Source organism: Notamacropus eugenii, chromosome 1, assembly GCF_028372415.1.
Source record: "Notamacropus eugenii isolate mMacEug1 chromosome 1, mMacEug1.pri_v2, whole genome shotgun sequence".
Taxonomy (NCBI): Eukaryota; Metazoa; Chordata; class Mammalia; order Diprotodontia; family Macropodidae; genus Notamacropus; species Notamacropus eugenii.
The window spans coordinates 530,592,860-530,619,247 of NC_092872.1; the positions used below are offsets into that span (position 1 = coordinate 530,592,860).

The 26,388-nt window shown below is 38.6% G+C and overlaps 1 protein-coding gene across 2 annotated transcripts in view; it reads left to right on the top strand.

Moving 5' to 3' along the window:
* Positions 1 to 8,091: 8,091 nt before the first annotated feature.
* The window catches only part of WDR43 (WD repeat domain 43), a 43,218-nt gene continuing 24,921 nt past the window's right edge, over positions 8,092 to 26,388 (top strand). Inside the window, exons 1-4 of one of the 2 annotated variants that reach the window (XM_072634081.1) lie at positions 8,092 to 8,402; positions 17,908 to 18,045; positions 20,644 to 20,765; positions 25,785 to 25,905. In XM_072634081.1, the coding sequence (XP_072490182.1) occupies positions 8,178 to 8,402; positions 17,908 to 18,045; positions 20,644 to 20,765; positions 25,785 to 25,905 (606 nt within the window). In that variant the 5' untranslated portion in view covers positions 8,092 to 8,177. Of the gene's footprint in view, positions 8,403 to 11,314; positions 11,452 to 17,907; positions 18,046 to 20,643; positions 20,766 to 25,784; positions 25,906 to 26,388 lie in introns of those variants that run through there. The other variant, XM_072634082.1, reaches the window with a different exon arrangement.

Genomic DNA, 26,388 nt, shown 5'->3' on the forward strand with positions numbered 1-26,388 from the left:
TAGATTAGTGACGTCATGCATGCGATGACAGCCTTCCGGATCCGGGAACTAGGGAGGTTGCCAGAGAGCTGCCAGGGTCCCCTACGAGTGATGTAAGGCCGGTCAGGGAAGCCTTCCGGACCACTGCTAGCCTGTCAAGCAATGGCTCAGTTTTTCTAGTAGTTGATCACAAACGTTCGTGAAGCGCCTATGTGCCGGGCGCTGTACCAAGTGCTGGGGATACAAAGAATGCGAAAACACCGTCCCAGCCCTCAAAGAGTTCAGGGGAAGACGACGAGGGGTGGGGGTGAGGAGAGCCGCGGTGGCCGCTGGGACAGGCCTGAGTCCGAGGGGGTCCCGGCCTTGCCAGAAGGTTACACCAGCTCTTCTAAGGCAGGCACCGGGTTTTTTGTGTGTCTCTGTGTGTAGTCCCTTGCGTCGAGCTTGGGTTTAATAAGGGCTTGCTGAATTGAATTGCCCTGGCAGAGTAAATCACACCAAGACCTGGGACCCACGGCTTGGGGACTCTTGGACTGGATGAACCTCAGGGGGAGTATTCGGTGCGCCCCAAGTCCCCAAGAGATTAGGGTCAATGTGTGCTCCTCAAAGGCGGGGACTGGTACAGTGCTCTGTACATAGTCGGTGCTTAATAAATGCTTGTTGGATTTGACTTGCTTCTCCTTGCCTCCCAAGGGACTTTTTGAAAGCACAATTAAATCAATACCGCTATCATTCTTAGAAAGTGTGTCATTCTAATCCTCTATGGCTCTACCCATCGCCCTAATGACTTTCCAAATGGAAGCACACCACTGCCTGGTCACCACTCTCAAACCTGAGTTGTTTGCCTCAATTACAATGTAAAAACTTTCTTTTCTCTTGTATCTCTTATTCCTCTTCAGGATGCACAATGGATCTTCTCTTCAAAACCTCTCCAACTGGGAAGCTCACTTCAGTCCTGGCATTCAAACATTGAAGTACTCTACCCTCTTGTGACCTCTCCTTTGGACTGGATAGCTCCTAATCTAGGCCTTCCCTTGAAAGAGGGCACCTGGAGAACTCCACAGGATTTACCAGCAGGATAGTTCATCCACCTCTAAGAATGCAGTATTTAATTCCATCAAACACAAAGCACAAGCAAAGCTTAGAGAGATGCAGGATTCCTGGCTCAGGAAGAAGACAGATGAAATTCAGTTTTATGCTGATAGTAAAAATTTAAAGCACTTTTATGATTCCCTGAAAGCTATTTATGAACCAAAAACCTATGGTGCATCACAACTAGTCAGTGCTGATGGAGCCACATTGATTAGTGATAAGGACATGAACCTAGAGAGGTGGGCTGAACACTTCCATAGTGTTCTCAACAGACCATCATCAATCAATGCTGAGGCCACTGACCATTTACCTCAGGTTGAAGTCAATCCATCCTTAGCTGAACTTCCAACTGAGGAAGAGGTTTTGAGGGCCATTAGGCTCCTTTCATGTGGCAAAGTACCTGGTGCTGATTCTATTCCAGCTAAGATTTACAAGGTAGGGAGACCATTGCTCATACAAAAGCTGACTGAAACTTTCCAGGTTATATGGCAAGAGGAAGTTATCCCCCAGGGGTTCAAGGATGCCTCCATTGTCCATCTCTGTAAAAGTAAAGGGAATAGGTTGTCCTGTGACAATCACAGGGGAGGTCTCTCTCTTAGTCATTGCTGGCAAAATTGTTGCTAGAGTCCTCCTTAATAGGCTGATCCTTCACCTGGAAGATGGTCATATACCTGAGAGACAGTGAGGCTTCAGAAAGGGCCAAGGAATAGTCAATATGCTGTTTGCTGCCCAACAACTCTAGGAGAAATGCCAGGCGCAGAACAGAGGTCTGTACACAATGTTTGTAGATCTGACCAAGGCCGGTGACCCTGTTAGTTGCAGTCATACATCAGTTTCATGATGGCATGTTTGCCTTGGTTCTGGATAATGGACAATGTTCTTGTGCCTTCCTAATCACTAGTGGAGTGAAACAGGGCTGAGTGTTTGCTCCCATGCTTTTTAGCATGATGTTTTCAGCCATGTTGTCAAATGCTTTCAAAGAGGATAAAGGTCAAGGTCAACTACAGTACTGATGGTAAGTTCTTCAATTTGAAAAGGGTACAAGCCAAGACCAAAGTAGAGGGAGTGTTGGCGCCTGATTTTCTGTTTGCAGATGATTGTGTACTCAGTGCAGTCTCTGAAGTTGAGATGCAACAAAGTATGGATCAATTCTCTGCTGCCTGAGCTAACTTTGGCCTAATAATTAACACCAAGAAAACACAGGCCCTCCATCAGCCACCACCACACCATCCATACATGGAATCATCAGTTACAACAAATGGAGAAGTTTTGAATGCTGTGGATCAGTTCACTTACTTTGGTATACTTTCCAGGGATGTACACATTGACAATGAGGTTGATGCATGCATTGCCAGACCTAGCTTAGTGTTTGGGAGGCTCCAAAGAAAAGTTTGGGAGAGAAGAGGTATTAGGCTGACTATGAAACTGAAGGTCTACAGAGCCGTTGTGCTGACATCATTGTTATATGCCTGTGAAACATGGATAGTCTACCAGCGCCATACCAGGAAACTGAATTGCTTCCATTTGAACTGTCTTAGGAAGATTCTGAGGATCACCTGGCAGGATAAGGTACCAGACACTGAAGTCCTTGCTTGAGCTGAACTGCCAAGTATTCAAACTATACTTCAGAGAGTGCAACTCTGATGGGCTAGTCACATGGTTCGAATGCAAAATGTACACTTGCAAAAAAACTATTTTTCAGAGAACTCACATGGGGCAGGTGATCACATGGTGGTCAGAAGAAGTGACACAAGGACACTCTCAAGGTCTCAAGAACTTTGGATTTGACTGCGCAACATGGGAAACACTGGCACAGGACCACTCAGCATGGTGTGCCCACATCAGAAAGGGTCCTGTATTCTTTGAGCAAAGCAGAATTGAGACAGCACAAAGTAAATGTAGGACACTCAGATTTGGGATATCCACCCCAAATATTCATATGAACTATCTGTGCCCAACATGTGGTAGAGCATTCCGAGCTCATATTGGTCTGATCAGCCACAGTCAGACACACTGAAATTTCATTTTATCATGGTGATGTCATTTTGGTCCTCTTTGAAGATGAAGGGCAACAACCAATTTGTGTTCCCTACATTTAGAATGATGCCTGGCACCGAGTAAAAAGGTTAACAAATACTTTTTTCATTCATTAGTGTGTTACCTCTAGTTTCCTAAAAGCTAACCTAATTTTTTGAATATAAATGTAGATGATTTATCTTTGTAATTTAAAGTTTAGTAGCAATTTAAGGTTTGCCAAGTGTTTGGTATACATTATCTCATTTACCTCCAGATAACTCTGAGGTAGGTGATAGAAGGCCAGCTCTGAGGTCAGGAGGACCTGAATTCAAATTTGACCTCAGACACTAGCTATGTGACCCTGAGCAAGTCATTTAACCCTGTTTGTCTCTGTTTCTTCACCTATAAAATGAGCTGAACAAGGAATGGCAAACCACTCCAGTATCTTTAGCAACAACACCCCAGATGGGATCATGAAGAATCAGAAGTGACTGAACTGTTAACAACTCAATAAGTGTCAGATGTATGATTCTAAATCACTTTTTTTTCTGAGTTTCAGTACCAGAAGTCCGTGTCCTCAAATCTAATCTATTTTCCTTGGGTTACCCCATGGATGAAGAGGTACTGGGTTTAAGTCAGGCACTAGCCCCCTAGTGGGAGATTTCTCTAACAGTATGTTTCTTTGAGTAGAAAAATGCTACTAACAAACAAGTACTGTAGGTGAAGGACTAAATCCACAAATGGTAGGAGACCTGGACTTTACCATACCTCTGTGATAATTCTCTGAGTTGCTCAAATCGTGAAGACTGAGGTGAATGTGAAATATTTGTTCAGCAGTCCCACAAATAATCTTTATCTGGGGGTTGGAGGGGAGGAAGCTCCTCCTGTACTCAATTGTGTGTTTTCTAAGTCTTTCCTTTATAACCCTCATTTCATTCTAATTGTTTTCTCTCAGTAATTCCAAGCATGACCCAAGAACCCTGTGGGTTTTTGAGATGCTTTCAGTGTCTGTGAGGTCAACACTATTTTCTTAATAATACTAATATTTTATTGGCCTATTAACATTTTCCTCCCTTTTCCAACTACATATTTGTGTGAGGCCCAATTTTATTCATCAATAACAATACATCACAATAAAATGAATGAATTCAGAACCAGATATAAGAATCCAGTTTTCTTCTATTAAGCCAGACATTCAATTTTTAAAAATAATGCCACTCAATAATTTTTTTTCATTTTGTAATATATAGTTATTTTATATTAAGTTATTCATCGAAGATAATGGGGTTTGTAAATAAAATTTTAAAAGTTTGTCAGTTTTAATTTCTATTATGTTAAATGTCAGTAGATATAAAACATAAACAAAAGTTCTTTGGAATCCTAAACAATTTTTAACAGAGTAAAGGAATCCTGAGATCAAAAGTTTGCAAACCACTGATCAAGAGTTTTCATGCCATGTATAGTATCTTTTTAAACTTGTTCCACTTCTTCTAAGAAATTTAATGGACATTATTGCCAAGTAATTCTGGGAGGCTTTACTTGTATAAATGTCATACAATTATTGTGTTCTTTGTTGTTTGTGTATTAGACATTCTTGGATCCATATTATTTCTTTATAGCTAGTAGGTTCTTTTGTTAACTCATTTTTCCAGCCTTGCTTCCCAAGTTAGAATTTCATGTCCAGGTCAGACTATGCATTTCTGGAGTAAATGGTAGGACCTTGTTTTTGACTAATATATTTTATCTAGGGTCCTAGAAGGCTTCTGTCCTAGTTTCCCTGAGTAAGCCCCCTTCCCTCAAGCCTCAGGCTATCTCTCTGTATCAACTTGGGCTGGAAAAAGCATTTGGTGCTATTTTTTTTTTATTTCTTGATCATTCCTTTATTGGGTGCTCTTCCTCAATTTTTACTGGATTAGTTGTTCTGGACAGCTGAGCTGTAATACTTCCTCTATATCCACCATCTTTTCTGGTTTCATCCATTGCTTTTTCTATTACATCAGTTCAACTCTCATCTGTTGCAAACCAAACCTTGTTGATTCTGCACATTATAGTTCCAGATTGTCTTGGGGATCCACACATTTTTCAAATTATTGTGAATTTCTGAAAGACCATCCTTTTTTCTTCAAAAAGTATACTTAATTATGGTAGGTAGCTGATTTCAGGATAAATATCTTATTCTATTATACTTCAACTTTCTATGTCTTTTCTTATTTTTATAGAAAAATATTGTGCAATTCAAATTGCTACTTCCTGTTGAGTGGGATAGGTTTAGTGAAGACTTCTCAGATTGTAATTTTTCTCCTAGGGGTGAGGTAAGACTGAGAGGCTCAAGGTTACTATATTTTTAGAACAGAATAATTCCATATAAGGATATAAAACTATGTAGTACATTAGGGTCTCAATGATTGGATAAAGTTTACCTAATTCTTCAATGTCTTCATTTCAAAAGGGATTGGTTAGATTTCGTGTCTAGAATGTAAGATCATATTCTCAGCTAATGAGGATAATGGTCAGTGGGGGGGGAGGGACTTGCGTTAGAGTCTATATAAATCGCTGCCTTTTCTTTGTCTTCGGCTTTCGTACTCCTACAGGTGAGCCCCGCTTATCGAGAATCGAATAAATCTCTTTTCTGTCATCACTTTGAGAGGTCTCTGGGTAATTGATTTATGTAGGGACCTGAGCCATCCCACACACTGTTATGTGATGCTTTTATCTTGACAGCTTGTAAAACCATCTTGTGAATGTAATCTTGAAGTTTGAAATTCATGTGACTAAGTGAATTTAATTTGAGCTTCATCCTTGTTGTTCCTCTACTCTGTCAAATCACAATAGATCCATTTTTTACTTTCTAGGGAAAAAAAATCCCAATTTATTTCCTGATGAGGAGGGAGAAAATTCCAGGAGAAAGTCATAGCCAGTGAAAATGCATAGAGTGAAGTGTCATGTGTGAATAACAGAAAGTAGGCTAATATAAGTGGGTCATTTAGTGAAGGGAGGGAAATAAGGTATAAGAAGACCAGAAAGGTAGGATGGACCACATTATGAAGAACTTTAAGCTATAGAGATGTCAAGGAGTATGAGGACTGAATAAAAGCCATTGGATTTGGCAATTAGGAGGTCATTTTGAAAGAGCAGTTTCATTAGAATTCTGGGAGAAGAAACTTGATTGAAAGGAGATAGTAGTGAGGACAGGTAAACATTAGGTATAGACAGTTGTTTCAAGAATTTTAGTAGTAGAGCAGTAAAGAGTTGGAGTGGTACTTAAATGGACTAGAAGGGTCAAGGGAAGGCTTTTCAGGATTGGGGAAACCTGAGCATATTTTTGGGAAGATGGGAAGTTCACTAGAAAGAGACTAAGGGTGTACTAGAGGATAGGAAAGAGTTTCTACTGTGTTACCCAATTATTCCTCCTTCCACTTCTCCTTCCTCCTCCCTCCACCCACCAAAAAAGAATATGTTCTCTGTTACTGAGGGAAATTTGAATAATTCCACCTAGTTGCCTATTTAGTATTTAAGAGAAAATTACAGAGAAATTGGGGGTACTATCAACACCAAAGAATGTTCCCAGCAGCCCAGAGGGTTTTGGCCATATCCAAGAAAAATATCTGGTGATGTTCTGGTGGGGAAACCACAAGCACGAACCACTGTGGAGGATAATTACTGACCCTGCATAACTGCAGGGGGATTCACACTTGGCAGAACCTGGATCTTTGGGAGAGGGTAGCTTATTGAAAGGTGTCTATCTGTTTTATAAGCGTATGAGGTTCAATTTCATTTTCTTTAATTTTTCAGTATAACTTTCCTTCTTTAATTTTCTTAAATGTATGCTTGCAAGAAGAAGGTATTAATATCTGAGATGACCTCTCATCTCAGAAGTGACTTTATCCACAGTTTAATCCAATCTTACATTTTACTTCTAAAGAAACTGAACCTTACAGCAGTGAAGTGATTTGGAAGTCACACATCAAATAGCGGAACAGGGACTTAAACCCAGGAATACTCTGATTCCAAATGAAACTTTTTTTTGCATTGCATCATAAGGATTACATTTGAATGAACCCGTGATTGAAAATTGCCTGTGTAGATAGGCTATTTGATAGAATTCCTTGAGAACAATGATTCTGTGTTTTTTGTATTTATATCTTCAGTGCCTAGCACACTGCTGGGCACCTAGCAGGTACTAAATAAATCCTTTTTTATTTATTTATTGACTGGCAAACTTCAAAATGTCACAGGTGTGTAAACTTCATGACCAAATTTGACCCCAAAGAAGAAATGAGACAGCAGCCCCTTCTTTGCAGAGGTGGAAGACTAGGTCAATTAATCAATGAATCCATTCATCCATCAGTCAATAACATTAATTGACTATTTTGTTAAGGTCTGGGGATACAAAAAGAGGTACAAGACAGTCTTCTGCCCTCAAAGAACTTACAGTTTAATGGAGGAAACGACACGTAAACCAATATACACAAAGCAAGCTATAAATAGGAAATGACTACTAGAGGGAATGCACTGGAACTGAGGGGCTAGGGGAAGGCTTCCAGTAAAAGACGGGATTTTGGATAGGACTTAAAGGAAGCCAGGGAGGTCAGCTGTTTCTCTAAAAGGCTTTCTAAAAAAATCCTTTGTCTCTAAGTGGAAAGAAAATATGTGTAAAAAGAAAATATATCAATTTAAGAAAAGCTACAGGCGTGCAAAATCTTCCTACTATGTCCTACAGGTTACAAGCCCAGGATTGGACATAAGGAAACACAGGAGAAAAATCTGTCTGCAGTTGGAGGATTTGGGTTCAAATTCCTTTTCCACACAATTCTGTGGCTTTGAGCAGGAGACCCCCTCTCTGGACCTCAGTTCGTTATAAGAAAAAAAGGAGGGGGGGTGAAAGCTTTAGCTTTTCCAAGCACCTCCCAATTGAAAGTCGATATACCTGAAGTAGTGCGGGCCGCCGCGCGCAGGCGCCCTGAGCGACGACGAAGCCCCGCCCCTTCACCCCGGTCCAGTCTGGGCCAGCTTCCTTTCCATACACCCCGCCCAAGTCGGCTGCGCAGGCGCGCGGCCGAACACGTGGCTGCTGCGGGGCCAGAAGAGCAATGGCGGCGAGTGGCGGAGGCCGCCGCGACCCCCTGGCCCACTCCGGGATTCCCTGTGCTTTTTCTCCTCGGGGCCAGCACTACTTCTCATTAGCTGGTCCGGATGGTCACCTGCGGGTGTGGGAGACAGCCAGCAGCCGCCTTCACCAGGACTTTGTTCCTTCCGCTCACCTCAGCGCCACCTGCACCTGCCTGGCTTGGGCCCCGCCGCGGTCGCTGGCCAAGGTAAAGCTAGAGGCGCGGGAGCAGAGCTGGGAGGGGGTGGACGCGCGGAACCGGGTGGGGGGGGGAAGGGGCGCGAGGCCCACCCTCGGCGGGCTGTGCGCGGCGGGGTGCGCGGTCCTGGCGGGGGCCGGCAGCCGCAGGAAGAAGCGGGGCCTGCCGTGGAGCAGAGCCTGCCCGCCCGCCCGCCTGGCCCGGAGGAGCTCCGGAGCGGGCCCGCCCGCCTGCTGCCGCTCTGTCTTCGCGGGCTGCTCGCCACTCTCCGCGGCCCGTACTTATTTCCAGCCACGCGTCTCGCTCTGGCCGCGGAGTCCGGCTCCCCTCCCCCGGCGTGCTTTGCCCGGACACATCGCAGCAGATGGACCAGAGCTCCCGGGCACTCCTAGCTAACCACCCAGCCTCCGCACTCCCGCTCTCCCTCCAATCCATCGCACCCGCTTTACCCGCTCTTTATTCCTGTCACCCATCACCCGGGCTCCGGCCTCCTGCTCCCACCACGTTGGAAACACGCTGCACGCCCCTCCCCCACACGCATTCAGGCTCTCGCTTTGGGTTTCCCCTTCTGCTAATCCGTTTGTAGTTTTCCTGTCTGTTCTGTTAAATAAGGAGTAAATTAAATGTAAACCAGGGAGTGGGAGAGGGGACCTTCTGGCCTTATCCGGAAGAACGGGGAGGAAAAGATCCCAAATCTACCTCTGCTGTGAAAGGCCCAATTCAGGTAGGAGATACCATTTGGTGGTGTTTGAGTCATCTGGCTGCATCTGTTAAACCCACGTGGTGCATAATGGGTACAGTAAGACCGAACTATTAAAGTATTTTTGAGAGGTTATGACTTTTGTTACAACTTAGAGTTAACCAAGTCAAAGCATTTTTCTTAAGATCCTGCTATATGATAGGAACACAAAAACACCCTTTAGCCTCTAAGCTGCTTGTTACAGTGGGAAACATTGCCTCTGAAGTCAGAGGACCTGGGCTTAAATCTGACAGTTAGATGATCTTTGGCAAGCCACTTTATTTGCCCCTTCTGCCTCACAGTTCCCTCTTTTGTAAAAAAGGGAGTAGGGATGAGATGGCCTCTCAGATTTTCTGTAGATAGGTGATCCCTTCCCTCCATGAGGTGACATTTTCCTGGGAATGGGGAGAGACTGTGCAAAGAAAATCTTTAAGGCAAAATTCAATGAAGAACTGGAAAGATCATAGAAGGCATTACAGAAGAATGATTCCTGAGCTGAACTTTGAAGGAAATAAAAATTCTGAGGAGAGATGATGGGGGACTGTATTCCAGGCACATGGGGTGATTTATCTTTGGGTAGTGAGGCAGGGATGGAACATCAAGGTCCTTAAGTTCAGGAACAGTTGATAGTCCAGTTTGGCTGGAATGTAGAATTCTCGAAGAGGACTAGTTTGGCATAAGGCTGGACCAGTAGGATGAAGCTAGGTTGTTAAAGGCCTTAAATTATAAGCTGAGGAGTTTGCATTTTATCTCTTAGGCATTGGAACATCCATTGATGATTGTGATTTTGGCTAATATAATATAATCAGGCTAATATAATCAATATAACTTTGGCAGTTTTGTGGAGGATAAATTAGGAGTGAGATTAGAAATAAGGAGGCTAGTTAAGAGGCTGTTAAATATAGTAGCACAGGCAAGGAGTGATGAAGATTTGAACCAAGTTGGTAGCTGTCTTTAAGTGGAGAAGGGGACAGATTCCATACAAATTCTAGAGGTAGAATTGACTAAATTTGGCAACTTACTGAAAGGTGAGGAAGGGAATTGACAAAGTTTGGACTTCATAAGCCTGGATAAATGCCAGAGGAGATGGTGGTCCCCTCAGTAAATGTACAAATTTGGAGGACTGGTGGGTTTAGGAAGTGAGGTAATAATACCTATGAGGAAGGCAGGGAACACAGGTTATCCTTATTTTATAGAGCAGGATTAGTTATTTGTCCAGAGTCACCCAACTAGTGGCAAAGTTATTAGTATTGGAATGCCTTTTGGCATAAGAGTTGTCTTTTGAATGAAAGGTGTCAAAATCATAAGGTTTAAAACTGAGTCAGTTTATTGAAAAATGCTTTTAAAAATAAATACAGTATAACACAGATAATGTTAATTTGTGGTTTTCTAAGTCAGTGTATAGTGGCCAGCAAGGATCCAGTTCTGTTTGTTTGATGACATTTTATAGATAAGGAATAGAGGTAGCTCTGGCTTGCCAGTGTACATAGCTAGTATGTGGTGAATCCAGGATTTGAGTCCATATCTTCCTCTTAATCCAAATCCCCTTCTGTTATTTTGAGTTGAGAATGGTACAGGATGCCTAAATAGAAACTTTTTAAATTAGAAGAAAAGATACCAAGCAGATGAGGTAAGTGACTATAGTTTCCTCAGATTAAAAAAAAAAGTTACAGTATGCGGTTTATTTAGCTTCTCAGGGAAGTAGCTCCAGTTTTTTCTTTTAAAAGGAAACTCTTACTTTCTTACAGTAGCATTGAATTGGAATGTTATTTTTTCCACTAAGCTTAATGTTACATTCTTCTCATATACACATATATGATTAAAACAATTTTGTTGCTCTTCGATTCTTAACTGTACTATGTTTTTAGATTTTCTTTTCAATTCTGTGAGGGAGTAATATGGTCAATTCTCTGTTTAAAAACAACTATTTCATCTTGGTCTAATATTACCCATTTACCTAGCTTGACCCTTAGTTTTCCAATCTAGTCTTTGCCAGTTAGCGTGTGTGCTGAGAGAGTGAAAACTTTTGATTGTAGTCTGTGTTGTTCCCTTCTTTTCAGGCATATAGATACCATTCTAGTTCATGCCTTCACTGTCTCTCACTTGGACTATTGCAATATCTTCCATTCCACTTCAGAACACTGGTATGGGCATAAATGATTATGGTTAGAATTTGATAGACATTCCAAGAATGCCTTTGTGTAAGAGTGTTGAAATATTCTTGGTTTAGCAACGTGTGATGCATGTGCAAATTGATAGTATCCTATCAATAGTTAGTTGATCTGGATCCTAGTTAAGATGGAAGTAATTCCCTATGTGGTAGGTAGGATATGAGTCTTAAGATCTTAGGAAAGTGATTATTTCTCTCCTGGGTCATAGGAAAATCATAGGGCTTTAGAATTGGATGGTCTAATCTGCTTATTTTTTACCAATGAGGAAATTAGTTTGAGTTTAAGTGGCATATCTAAGGTCCCATGGGTGTTAAGTAACAGCTAAAAATTGAACCCAGGTCTTCTAATTTATAGTCTTTCCATTGTATAATTTAAAAAAAAAAACACTTTTAAGCTTGTATGTCTTTTTGTACTTTTCAAAGGACCACTTGTGTCCATTCCCTACTTGAGCCACGTTGGAATGAATTGGGAAATGAGGTTGGACAGGAGCAGAGGCCAGGCACTGTTCAGTTCAAAGAGGGTAAGATTGATACAGTTTAGCAGATTATTAACTGGGCTCCAAAACTTTAGGCACAGAGGCCCCTAGAAATAGGTCCTACCATCCTATAGGAAATCCTGTTTCCAAATGTTTCCCCTTTTAAAATTTCCCTGTGTCTTCCCTTCTGCATATTCTCTATCTTTTGTGCAGATATCATTTTATTCCGTCTGGGTCTCAACCCTGCTGGCCTCTTGGAGAACATGATTTCTCTGCTTCTAGTGAGGAAAAGCAAGGTATAGCATTATGAAGACAGTATCAGAAGTCTGAGGACAGTATTCTCACAGTAGTACTCCAACTTTACTCATTGTCAGCCAGAAGCAGGTATTGGTTCCCCTCTCACTCAATCCTCTGTTCTAGTGTTTTGGTGGTAGGTGTGGAATATCTTTCCATTACTCATCCTTGAGACGAAAGCTAGACACTCCAGATCCTGTAGTTGATTTCTTTATTATGGTTCCGCATCCTGTGAATAGTGGTTAATATGTGAAGTAGAATGGATTTTGTCTCTTTTGTATTTCTACCCAAACCTTGCCTTGGCATAACCTTGGTATTTTGCATTATAGTTATACTTTGCATTGCAAGTAGTTATCACTTACTTTAGATTTCATATCATTTGAACTTTTCTTTCTTCTTCCATTTTTACTTGATCCTAATTTAAGGTTTTACTGTTTAATCTCAGTATTATACTGACCTTTATTGTGGGCTGCAAGTTTCTTTCTTTTTTTGTAAATTGCCATTTATGTATTGCTTAAGCTATGGTACTTTGGTACTTAATCTAATGGCTCCAGCAGATCAAGTGCTAATCCTAGGGCATAAGACATCAATAACACAATTATTAGATAGCAACTCTTAACTTTCCATATACATTTATTTGTACCATCCAGGCAATTATTTTTCTTGCCTTTTTTACTTGGATCATCCAGTATATATCAATCATATATAAGATCCCTGTAACAGTCTCCCTTTCTGTCTAATGAATCTGATCTTGCAAGAAACCTTGTTCACTTAATATATGCCACCTTTGAATCTACCTTCCAACTTTCTAGCCTATTATCCTCTAAACTATTCATGTAATTATTTTAAAAATCTATATGTGCTATTTGACTTATGTTATCTTTTTACTATAGATTCCACTAAAGTAGCAGGGACTCCTAACTATAGCATATCTAATGGATATTGGTAAATAACCTTTAACGTTTGGTAATACTTAGACTAGGACATGAAAACATTAGACTTTATCAGTGGAGAAAACACTTAAACTATAGTTGAGATAAATTGTGAGTGGACATGGTGACCTCATTGCTTTGGATACTGGTAAAACAGAAAGCAACCAAGTGCCTTGCTAAACTTAAAAGTTGAAGAGAGGCAAGTTTAAGTTTGCTAGTAAAATCCTTTTTTTTCCCAAATATTTGGTGGTGGTGGTTTTTTTTTTTTAATAAGCTATTTCTTCTACTACCCCTTTCCCTTCAGTTGAGGAAATTAAATAAAAGGAAAAACAAAGCCCTCAATATGTAGCTGCATTGTCCAGCAAAACAAATTCTCTTAGTGACCTTGTCTGAAAATACGTCTTTTTTCTGCATTTTAAATTCATCCTTTTGTTAGCAGGTGAGTTGTGTGTTTTATCTTCATTCTTCTGGACTTGTGGTTTATCATTGTGTTGACCAGAGTTCCAAAGTCTTTCATTTTTCTCCAAAATGGTATTGTATAAATCATTCTAACTCTTGTTAACTTTGCTCAGCATTACTTCATAGAGGTTTTCCCAGTTTTGAAACTGTTTGTCATTCTTATGACACAGTAGTACTCCATTACAATTTGTTTACCTCTTCCCCTTAATTTCCAATTTGTGACTATCATATTATGAGCTGCTAAACAGCTCTTTTTGTGATAGCAAAGCATTGGAAATTGAGGAAATGCCCATTGATTGGGGAATGGCTGAACAAGTTGTAGTATATGATTATGATGGAGTGCTGTCATACTATAAAAAAGGACAAGGAGGATGTTCTCAGAAAAACCTAAGAAGACTTATATGAACTGATGCAGAGGGGAGTCAACAATATTATAACAAGTGATCAACTGAAAGAAGCTACTCTGATCAAGATAGTGATCCAAGACAATACCAAAGGCCTCATGATGAAAAATGCTGTCCATCTCTAAAAGGAGAACTGATAAACTTAACATAGATTAAAGCAGACTTTTTACATTTTGTTTTTCCTGCTCTTTTTTTGATCATCATGACTAATTCGCTTGCCTTCTCAGTGAATGAGGGAGGAGATTTTGAAGTTGGCATGTTTTAACAACAAAAAAGAACATCATAAATAAATAAATGGATGGGCAGAACAAATTAGAGAGTAAATAAAGAGGTGCTGTAAATGTTAATTGTATATTTAGATCTTTTCTTCTCTTTACCATCTTTGAGTTATAAGCCTAATAGTTGTTTGACTGGATCATAGATACATTTCAGTAACTATGCACAGAACTGCAAATTGATTTCCAGAATGGCTGGACCAATTCATAGCTCCACCAATAGTACGATAGTGTATTTAGAGCATTTAAAATATAGTTATTGATAACTTAGATTTTTTTTTCTTTGAAAGGTGACTGCTCACATCTTTTGATCATTTGTCTCTGGTGGAATGGCTCTTAATTTTATAAGTTTTAATCAGTTTTTTCTACATATTAGAAATGAGACTTTTATTGAAACTTGTTGCAAAGATTTTTTTCCCCTAGTTTTTGCCCTTCAGATTTTTGCCACATTGGATTTCCCTGTGCACGACTTTTACATTTTCATTTAATCAAAATTGTCCTATTATTTTGGATAATTGAGTCATGAACTCTTACCCTAGCCATAAATCTGTAAGGGAACTTCTTCCTTGCTCCTATAATTAATTTATTTGTGATGTGGCGTTTTATATCTAGTCCACAAATATTTAGAGTATATCTTGATGAATGGCATGAGGTGTTGATCTTAAACTAATTTCTGCCAGAATGCTGCCCAGTTTTCCCAGCAGTTTTTGTCAAATAATGTGTCTTTCTCAGTAATTAGGGACTTTGGGTTTATCAAATACTATGTTGCTATGTTTGTTTACTTCTGTGTATTGTGTACTTAATCTCTTCCACTGATTAACCTCTTTTTTTCTTAAACCAGTACCAAATTATTTTAGTGATAACTACTTTTGTGTTACAGTTTGGAAACTGGTATTGATGCTAACCACCTTTTTCATCATTACCTTGAGATTCTTGACCTTTCTTCCTCCATATGAGTTTCATTATTTTTAGGTCTATAAAATATTCTTTTGGAAATTTAGTATAGCATTGAATAGGTAAATTAATTTAGAAGGTATTGACATTTTTCTTACAACTTAAATTGTAAAGCATATGGTAGCTTAAATTGATAGTGGGAGTTTTCCTTTGTCATTGTCTGGGCTTGTCCCTCTTTCCTTCTAAAAAAAAAAAAAGCTTTTGTTATGGTCTCTTTTTTAAAAAATATTACTATTGATTCACAATGATTCCCTCTACTCTTTGAAGAATTACATTGTAACAAATTTGTAAAATTAAATAAAAGAGACTATGTCTGATGTATGTATACCTCCTACCCCTGTAGTCTACCACCTCTGAAAGGCTTGCTTCACTATCAGACTCCTTAAATCATGATTGATCACTTCATTGATTAGTCTTGAAGTCTTTCACTGTTGTTTTTTTCTTGTGGTCATCTTGTAAATTTTCCTTCAAGTTTTTTCTACTTTGCCTGTCTCATTTCATTCACATTTTCCCAAATTTCTCTCACTTCATAATTATCCTTTCTTGGAATGCAGAAAGTTCAAGGATTGCTTTCTTAGAGGAGCTGGGGGAAGTTACCTGTGCTTCATATATTCTTCCATGCCTGTGGGTCACCTGCAAATCACATAAATGTGAAGTATTTCTTCTGTTTTGAACAGAGGAAATCTCTTGTAGAGTTAGTTAATTGTAACTTTTTGTTTCTATTTAAATTTGCTTATTAAGGGATCTGGTTTTGAGAGAGAATTGCTCATTCTTTTTGTGTATGCCTTTACTGGCACATAGTTGGTAATTAATAAATACTTATTTCCCCCTTGTTAAACGAGCTTGCCTTCAGATAAGTCCCAAACAACCAACCCATACATTTTAATGTAAAACTCTTAGAAAAATTATTTAGGCGTTTGGTTATATGGTTCCATTTTTCTGTGTATTTGATTCTTATCTCCTTAGATTTGTCTTTTTGAGGACAGCAACTATGATTCTTTTTGGTTTCCCATAGTTCTTAGTGCATTGAATATTGTTGGCTCTGTACTGAGCACTCAAGTAACATTTCTCTTTGTAAAAAATAGATAATTTTGTGGCTTATCCATGTCTCACAGAAGAGTGAAATGTAAGTTTTATGGATATGTGGCTAGATATCTAACGAGGTACTTGCCCCTGTGGCTCCCTTTTCCCTTCTCCCTCTCCCCCTCCTGATCTGATTGAGCCTTTAGTAGGCATTTTATAAGTGTTTGTTAAATTTAATTCCAGAAGATAAATAGATTAGTAATTAGAGATTTTTAAAGCCTTCCTTTGCTGAGGAAAGTGCCTGTGGCTTTTCTTAAGAGAATAGAGTACTTTGAATGCTTTTAATTCAGTCCATCTGAAGACTGTGCAGTTTTGGGAGGGATCAGAGTTTGAAGGTTGTGGTACTGTGGAAATAATGTTGAATTTGGGGAATGAATCCCTTTTACATTGTACCTGTGTGGCCTTGGGCAGGTCGTTTAACCATTTCAGTTTCCTCGTTAATAAGGGGATGGAAACAAATGACTTCTAAGGTTCTTTCTGTATGTAAGGCTTTAAACTATCTCTCACCGTCTTTGCCCATTCTCATTTTCTTCAGGGAGTAGTGACAGCAGTAATAAAGAAGCCACCTTCAGAGGAAATAAGGGAAATGGGGCAGGACTGCAAAAGGAAGAAGCAAAGAATTGGTGTTCTTGCTTCCATGGAATTGGTGGCAACATGGAACCAACATGGCACGGCAGAAAAAAATACTCTGTGGAGTGAGAAGGCCTGGTTTTGAGTGGTAGCTGAACCAGTTGCTGCCAGTGTGACATTAGGCAAATGAGACCTCTCTGTCTCATTTTTCTCATTTGTAAAATGAAGGGGTTGGACTCTGACTTTAACTTCCCTTCCAGCTCTAAATCTCTATTCATTTAAGTCTGGATTCAAATTTCAGATGACTTAGGCTCAAGTTCTGGCTTTTGTCACACCTAGTACCTGACTGTGTGACCTTAGGAAAAGTCACATTTTGGGGGCCTCAGTTAACAAAACTGAGCTATACTTTTGCTTCTCTTATTTGAGCCACAGTGTAACCCATACAGATATGAAAACTTTTCAGGTCTTGGAGAATATGTGATTACCTTGCCCACTTTAGAAATTCTACCTTGTATTATGTTAAATTTTTCTTATGGTCTACCTCCAAGGGGAAAAAACAACAAACCTATGTCTACCTTCATTAGGTATGATTCTACAAGTACAACTTCCTTTTAAACCTTAACAGTTTTCATTGGCTGTCCTTAGTTTAACTACATGTGCCAGAGCATCTTCAAAGACTGTTTTCTTTAGAACCCTGTTGCTGGATCAAAACTTTGTGACCTTTTCATCCGCAGGTATTCTATACAGGATATTCCAAATTTCTTAGTTTGTATATGCAGTGCATTGCTATCCCTGAATTTTCAATAAATACATTTATGCATTCAGAAAACAAAAAGCTTTAGAGCTGTAAGGAATCCCCTGGGTCCCTTTCAGCTGTTTGTACTTTAGGTGGGGTTTCCAATTGAGTTTATCTTCTGGTTACTATGAAATGACTATTTAAAGTGGCATGTCAGCAATGTGTGGGAAAGCATGAGAAATACATGTCCTTCAGTCATCTGTATTTTGACTGAGTAGGGAGCCTTCCCTCTGTTAGCTAGTGAGTTTTAGCATGTCTAAATCTTCTGACCACTTAACTGTTAGCACCTTATCTTGAAAATTTATTCAGAACTGCTTGAAATATTATAAAAAGTTGTAGGAATTTCTTATTTTGTTTTCCAGGAGGGTCCCCAGAGGAAAAAAAGGAAATCTGAAGCTGTAGGAACAAGTGACCAGATTGACCTATTGGCTATCGGTACAGTGGTTGGCAGCATTTTATTATACAACACAGTAAAAGGAGAGTTACAGAGCAAATTAGTAGTAAGTATGTTTTTTGAAACTTATCATAATGAACTCTTATGGTTTTGTTTTTGGTTTCAATCCAACCTGGAAGGTGTCTGTCAGAGTGTGGAGGCAATATTCTCTATTCAACCTCTACAAGAATCAGATGGACTAAATGCTTGGAGTGTTTTAAGAATAACAACCTACAGGTTATATCATGGGATCAATACAGTTTTTCGCCCCAATTTATAGACCTTATGTGTCTGTAATATTGTATAAACATAATTAACTTTCTCTTAGATTCTTTTTGATGGCTTTTCAATATTTTGAGTTTTTTATTTGAAAATTGGTAATCCACATGTGTAATTAAAATCTCACTAGAGTGATTCCCACTAGGAAGCTTTTTGAGTAATAAAGCTATTTCTCATGTTAATTTGGATAACATCCAGGTATGCTAAATTCAATACTATGACTGATACTGCACATTTGCTGTTTCTAGTCTGTGAGACAGCTGAATGATACTTGAGTTCTTGTCATTTTCTTTGATCCTACGTTCTGGGGACAATTACTTTACACTTTATAAATATACTATGTATCCTTTTACCCTTTGGCACTCTTAATATTTTAATCACTTAATAAATCTACCTAAACTCACTAATAAAACCAAACAACCAAAAATGTCTAGGATATAGGAAGAAGAAAGGAATGGAAATATGTGGTCTTTTTCTCCCACTGGGTTGAAAATTTTTCTTGCTCTTTGCTACTTTACTGAGAAGCCGGGAATGTACATTATTTCATCTTTGAAATTTTTATGGAGTAGGAATGAAATTTCTGTCATTTATTTTAGGAAGATTCTCTTATATAAAACTTATTAGATATTCTATATGTGGTAACTTTTAACTGGCAATGAGATAATGCCATTTCTGTTTATTTTGGATAAATGGGAATTTGTTATTTAAAAACAATAGGCAAACTTTTACTAAAGAGGTGGTAAACTCTTTGGATTAATGATTCTGTCATATAGATTATATATAAAGAATTAAAACAGTCACTTAGTGCTCACTTTCTATAGTCATATTTACTTCAGTATTTCTTTACTGAGGAGATTATGAGGACTGTTGGGGATTTACAATAAATATTTCATTATTTGTTGATTTTTGTCTTTTGAGAGCTCTTAGGAGCTTGGATTGTTTGGTCCAACAATTTGTATTATGGTATCTGTTGATGAGGAAAATATATTCTTTTGTTGCAAACTTTCTAACAGATGAAGTAGGTATATAGGTGGGCTTTTTTTTTTTTTTTTGATGTATTGGAGGAAAGGACAAGTGTCTTATGATAGGGGAAGAAGGAGAGAGACTAGAAGGAGGAGACAGAAGACGATGAGAGGGAGAACAACAAAGTAGAGGTAGGAGAGTGAAATAGTGACCATCTCTCTCCTTCCTTACCTCTTCCTGTAGTTCCTCTGAGAAGAGTCCTGGTAGGAGGCAGTGGGGTGCTTCTACTAGTTATGTGTTTAGTGTCCATTGGTACCTCAGTTGAATTTTCTAGAGCGGTTACTACATCCTTTTTTTCCTCAGCCACTGTAGCCGTAGAATCATGAGAAGCATGAAACTTTACTTTCTTTACGTTGTAATACTTGGGGCACAGAGTTATACTCTTTGGGAGTTGGGGGTGGGGGAGAATTCCAAAATGTGGCCCCATCTATTATAAAGGAGTATCCTACCTGTTATTGACCACTACTGGTCCTTCTTTTACTAACATCTGTTAAAACTGGGAGCCTGATGAGTGGTGTTGTATTCACCTTGGAATTTTTACCCTCTGGAAATGTGCAATCTATTGGAACCATTTAAGACTAAAAATAAAATTGATGGCAAGCTGACATTCATAATTTTCAAGGTCTTTTTAAGATTAAAAAAATATATGGTATATATATGTTATCAATTTAAATTGTTTTGAAATATTATGGGCTTTTTTGGGGGAGATAATATGTATTTGTTTTTTGTTTTTATTTTTAATATTGTAGCCCATAAAAAAAGTTAGTTTTTAAGAGGTAGAAGAGAAGTTAGGAATTTAGTAGAATGTGTTTAAATTTTGCTTTTGAAAACTTTCTTTTACAGTAACAACATAATCTTTTTAAAAAATTTTTTTGAAAAATAGTGCTTTTTGTTTTTATATCAGTGATTTCTGGATATAACTCTACTTTCCTCCTCCCCTACCCCAACAATTGATGCAACAATCTGTTTTAAAGTTTATACAATAAGGTAAAGTTTTAAGCATTGTTTCTTTGTATCCCTCATTATAAGTATTTATTGTTTGTTTTTTTTACAAAAAGGATATTACTGTTGTTACTCATAAGTATTTTGCTGTGTTGAGAGCTGATCGTAGGCTGTCAGGTCTTTAAAAATATAATAGGATGCTGTATATATTTTAATTTGAAAATTATTTTGGAAATTAGGGTGGTACAAACTTGGCCATTACAGCTGGGAGAGAAATTATATTACTTTGTCTTGTAAGTAAGTTAGTTTTCAGGTGTATAATGGATATAAATTGACAATGAAATTATTAATGCTGATTTCATTTAAATATTTTATTATCTTTTATATTTTTCTTCTGTTTGATATTTTTCTCCTTCCGCAGAGTGGTGGACATGACTGTAAAGTAAATTGCATACAGTGGCACCAGGATAATGATTGTTTGTATAGCTGTTCAGATGATAAACATATTGTGGAATGGAATACACAGACTTGCAGAGTAAAGTGGTAAGTAAAATGGTTCTGTTTCAAAAAAAGGATTCCAGGACTGCTTAGAACTGAGTTGGAATTTAAAATATCAACAAATAATGCATGCCATTATAGCTCCACTCAGTGTACAACTCTTTGTTAGGTACTATAGGAGTATACCAGAGTTTAAGAGAATAGTACTTGCTCCCAAGAAATTTTAACATCTAGTTGGAAAGAGAGGCAATAGTCTTTAAATTATGAATGGGGCAAAAGGCAAATGACAGATTAGAAAAAGCTATCTCGAGGCCATGCATGATATATACAAGAAACACCGAATTCAGAGAAGAAAGAGAAATGTTTTGGCATAGTCTGGAAAGGCTTCATTATAGGCAGAAGTCTCAAATAAGTCTCAAAGGATAATTATGATTTGCATAATTGTGCAAGGATGGGCTACCCCAGTAATGCGGGATGATGGTGAGAGAGCAATAAGTCCATTTTTGTAGTTTGGGGGGATTTGGGAGATAAAGTTCAGTAAGGTAGGTGGGAACCAAATTGTGGAAGACTCTAAATGCAAAATTGGTTTTGACTCTGGTAGTGATATTAAAGTAGTATTTTGGTAAAAAAAACAAAACAAAACAAAACAATCTGAAAAGTTTTGACTCTGGTGGTGATATTAAAGTAGTATTTTGGTAAAAAAAAAACCAATCTGGCAGGATGGATTGAAGGAAAGAGAAGCTAGATATGGATTAATTTTTAAAGAGACAATTACTGAAATGAAAGGCTTCAAACAGGTTCTAAGGCTCAAGGGTTGGGAACGTGGGGCCTCAAGGCCACATGTGGCCTCGAGGTTGCAGGTTTCTCACCTGGAAGGTGGTCAAAGTGGGAATGCAAGAGACAAATATGAGAGGCATTTTGAAGGAAGACTTAAGAGGACTTGGTGACTGAAGGAGGGAGGTAGGGTTGAAAAAAATATCATGATGTCTAAGTTTCAAACCTGGGTGACTAGGAGAGTGATAGTACTGCCAAATAGAAATAGGGAAGTCGGGGAGTTCCTGTTTGGGGAGCAATATGATGAATTTGGTTAATAATTGCCCATGCTGATCTAGCCCTTAATTATTTACCACTAGCTTTCTTTCCTCATAACTGTATGAGATAGATGGTGTACACATTGTTTATCTCAGTTTTACACATGTGGAAACAGCCTTAGAGAAGGGAAATGAACTCCTTATTATGTCATGCATCTAGATGAACCCATGCCTCCTGGTTCCAAATTAGGTACTTATTTTTTGGTTCACACCTTTGATTTCATCAGCAAAAATGAGGACACTTCCTCTGCTAACGCAAATCAGCAACTGATCCACAATTTATAGTCTTATATGCTTGGGACACTTCAGTAACTTGCCTGAGAATCACATAATACAATGTATTATAGGTGAAGCTTGAACCAGATCTGCTTGACTTGGAAGTCTTTGTCCATCCTTCCAGTACTGCTGCTGTTCTCTGATAATTTTGCCCCTGAATTATGTTGTCTTTTGGTTTTGGATGTGTCATTTGACAGTCTGGGAGTAGGGAAATGGGCTCAAGGACAAAGTTGCAGGTTTGGGAATCATCTGTGTAGAAATATATAGATTGTAGATCACTGGAAACAGTTGTGTAACTGAATCATCTTCCTACCCTTCTTAAGCCATTATCTGCTGAAAGGAGCCAGTCAGTTTTTGTCAGGCCTGTGGGAGTAAGGTCCCTCAGAGTAAGGGTGGTAGAGAATAAAAAGAAGGGAATAGAACTGAGTCTTTGGTAAATCTGTGGGAGGAAAGAAGGTTCCACCAAAAGGCAAGAGAGAGGTACAAGTAGAGCTAGAGTAGTATGGTGTTACAGTCAGGTGGAAGTAGGGGAGACATAAATCAGTAATATCAAGAACACAGGAGAGGAAAATGAGGCCTGAAGGAAAAAAACATTTGGCTGATTTGGAAGATTTTTGTTAGAGCTCCTACACTAGATTGTAGTTTTCAGGAGAATACTGGTTACAGAAGCCAGATTTTAGTGGATTTAGGAGACAGTGAATAGTAAAGGAATTGGAAGTTTTCTGGTATATAAAACTCTTTTAGAAGTTTGGCAATGAAAGGATCACTACTGTGTAGTCCAAATAAAAGAATCACTATTTTCTGGATATAGCTTGACAGCTTTTTTAAAAAGGTAACTTTAGGTATTAAAGACTTGTAACATAGATGGTTTGAGGTAAAAATTTGTTCTAATCAAAGCATCTTAATTTTTAAACAATTTCTAACTTTGGTTTTTACATCACCTTAATTTCCAAAATATATGTCTTCCTTTTCTCCTCCCCAGAGGGTCATCCCTTTTAAAAGGATAAAAAGAGAAGAAAAAGCACGTTCAAGAGTAAATACAATATTCTATATCTATAGACCCTCACTTTTGCAAAAGAAGGAAAGGTCTCTATTATATTCTCCAAACTTGTGAATTATAATTATACATCATTCTGTTTCATTGCAAGATGCCTTCAAAATTATTTTAACAAGTATCAGAGTCTTTGTGAAATTATTGAAAGTGTACTGCATGTGAGAAAGTGTTCTCACAATCTTTTTAGTTTACAGCATTCAATTCCACAAGCTTTTGAGTTTTAAATTTTCTCCCTCCCCTTCCCTAGGATGGTGTGCAATCTGATGTAGGCTCTACACATACGTTCATATTAAACATTTTCACATTAGCCATGTTGTAAAGAATTATAACCATTGAAATGAACCATGAGAAAGAAGAAAAAACAAAAAAGAGAGAGCAAATAGTATGCTTTGATCTGCATTCAGACTCCTTAATTCTTTCTCTGTATGTGGACAGCATTTTGCATCATGAGTCCTTTGGAGTTGTCTTAGAACCTTGCATTGCTGAGAAGAACCAAGTCTATCAAAGTTAGCCATCACACAATGTGTCTGTAACTGTGTACAGTGTTCTCCTGGTTCTGCTCCCCTCACTCAATCCACCTGCTCATCATTTCTTATAGCACAATACTGTTCCATTACATTCACATGCCATAACTTGTTGAGCCATTCCCCAATTGATGGGCCTCCCCTCAGTTTCCAATTCTTTGCCACCACAAAAAGAGCTGCTATATTTTTGTCTATGTGGGTCCTTTTCCCATTTGTATGGTCTCTTTGGGATACAGCCCTAGAATTGGTATTGCTGGGTCAAAGGGTAGGCACATTTTTATAGTCCTTTGAGCATGGTTCCAAATTGCTCTCCAGAATGGTTGGATCGGTTCACAACTCCACCAACAATGCATTAGTGTTCCAATTTTCCCACATCTTCTCGAGCATTTATAATTTTCCTGTTTTGTCATGTTAGCCAATCTGACAGGTATGAGGTGATACATAAGAGTTTTGATTTGCATTTCTCTAATTAGTAGTGATTTAGTGGAACACTATTCCTTTTTTTGTTGTTGTTAATTTATTTGTTTTGAGTTTTCAACAATCACTTCCATAAGTCTTAAATTTTCTCCTCTTCCTCTCCCTGCCTGAGACAGCATGCAATCTTATATGGGTTTTGCCTTACATTCTTATGAAACACATTTTCACATTAGTCATGATGCATAGAAGAATTAAAGCAAATGGGAGGAACCATGAGAAAAAATGAAACCAAAATATCCACAAGAGAAAATAGTTTTCCTTCATTCTGTGTTCCAGTTGCATAGTTCTTTCTCTGGATGTGGATGGCATTTTGCCGCAAGACTCCTTTGGGAATGTGGTACACTATTCTTGAAGTAAAAGTTGCGTTCCTTTTTCCAGGTGTGCTGGTAGCTTGTTCTCTTTTTTTTGCCAGTTAAAATTAAGAAAATTCTTGATCTTGTTTGCTTGCTTGTTAATTCTTAGTTTTTCCTTCTCAGATTCTAAGTATTTTAGGTAAGATTTTTGTCATATTTTTCTAAGAAAAAAGAAAACCCTATTGTTGATATGCTATCCAATCATTCCTTGAGAAATTCAGAGAGAAGTTCTGTGTAACTGTTGAAGATATATAAATAACTACTTCCATAGGATTTCCTCATCTTAATACATTTCTCAGTGAGAGGCCTGAGAAATCTTGGTGATTATATGTAATATACACTGAACTCAGCTTGTAAACATTGAGCTATAATAAGTGAAAAATAATTGGCACTCTTTGGAGTGAGATAGAGAGTCAGTTAGTAAAAAGAATATTTTCTTGTAATGAATAGACACTGAGAAAGCATCTTTGAGATGCTCTGGGGGGTGGGGGTGGTAATGGCACTGGACAGTATGTAAAAATTGTTCTAGCGTCCTTCAGATATTTAGCTGGGCAATAATTTCTTCAGTCCTGTAGGACCAAATCTTTAAATAACCTCTGTAGGACATAGGATTTGACGACAAGCTCAGAGTACCCTGAAGTCCAGGAGAGAAAACAATCATAGAACTGAAAACTGCCTCAACCCCATTGTTTAACAGATGAGGAAACTGAAGACAAGGGTACAGAACTGGGATGAGGCCCTAGTCTCTTGACTCCTAGTCCCATGTTTTTGCACTACCCCCTGATGCTTTCCTCCAGCAGGGGCCTACACCTGGATATAAGATTAGGAAACATGTTTTCTAAGGAGATGAGAATGCTAGCAGCCACACCAACATGAATCTACCTTGGGCTGAAAGACTGAAAGCTCAGGTTAGTGTGTGACCCAGACATGATTGGGGTGGGGCTGTCAGGGACAAGAAAGAGAACTAGATTGTAGATCCATTGGAGACAGGAATGTGACTGAATCATCTGCCTGCCCATTTTAAGCCCTTTTCTGCTGAAAGGAGCCACTTCTAGGATTATTTGGACAGGAGCCAGTCAAGTTTTCTCAGGGCTGGGCCTGGGCTGTGATGGGACAGGATGACAGTGTGCTGGGTTAGTTTTGCTTGTGCATAGCTGAACACAAAGTTTGGCTTTCAAGGTACAGTGCCTGGCATGAAACTCTTAGTGGTAACTTTCATTGTTACTGCTTACTACTGCAAAGGAATAAAAATATTAACTTTATGCAATATCTTTCTCTCTGTAATACAGCAAATGGAAAGGTGACATCAGCAGTGTCAGTGCTTTGTGCATCAGCCCTGATGGGAAAATGTTGCTTTCGGCTGGTCGAACTATCAAACTATGGGATTTGGAGACTAAAGAAGTCTATAGAGTGAGTGAGTCAAACTAGGTGCAGGTATAGTAAAAGCACAATAATTCAGACTAATTTGAGAAGAACATAATTTTGAATTAGGGAAAGTATGAATTATTTTTATTAACAAAATACAAGTTTTTGGGTTTAAATACATTGAGTTACTGGAATCAACCACCAAGGAAATGTTTCCAAATAAGTTTTGATAGCAGTAGAATCAATTAGAATTAGCAGTGTTGTTTACACACTGGATTTGGAGTCAGAGGGCCTGGGTTTAATCATAGTCCTGGGATCTTGGTTAAGTCATAGCCTTTCTGGCCCTCAGTTTCCTCACATGTAAAATGAGGGGGTTGGACAAGGTGATTTTCTTGAGTTCCCTTCTATCTCTGAAGCCTCTGAATCGTTTCACTATGACTTTGTTCAAGTCCTTTAGCTATAGTTTGTTAACTAGAACAAATATGCACCCAGAAATCTTGCTTTCATTTTAATTTACTTGGTGTTAAT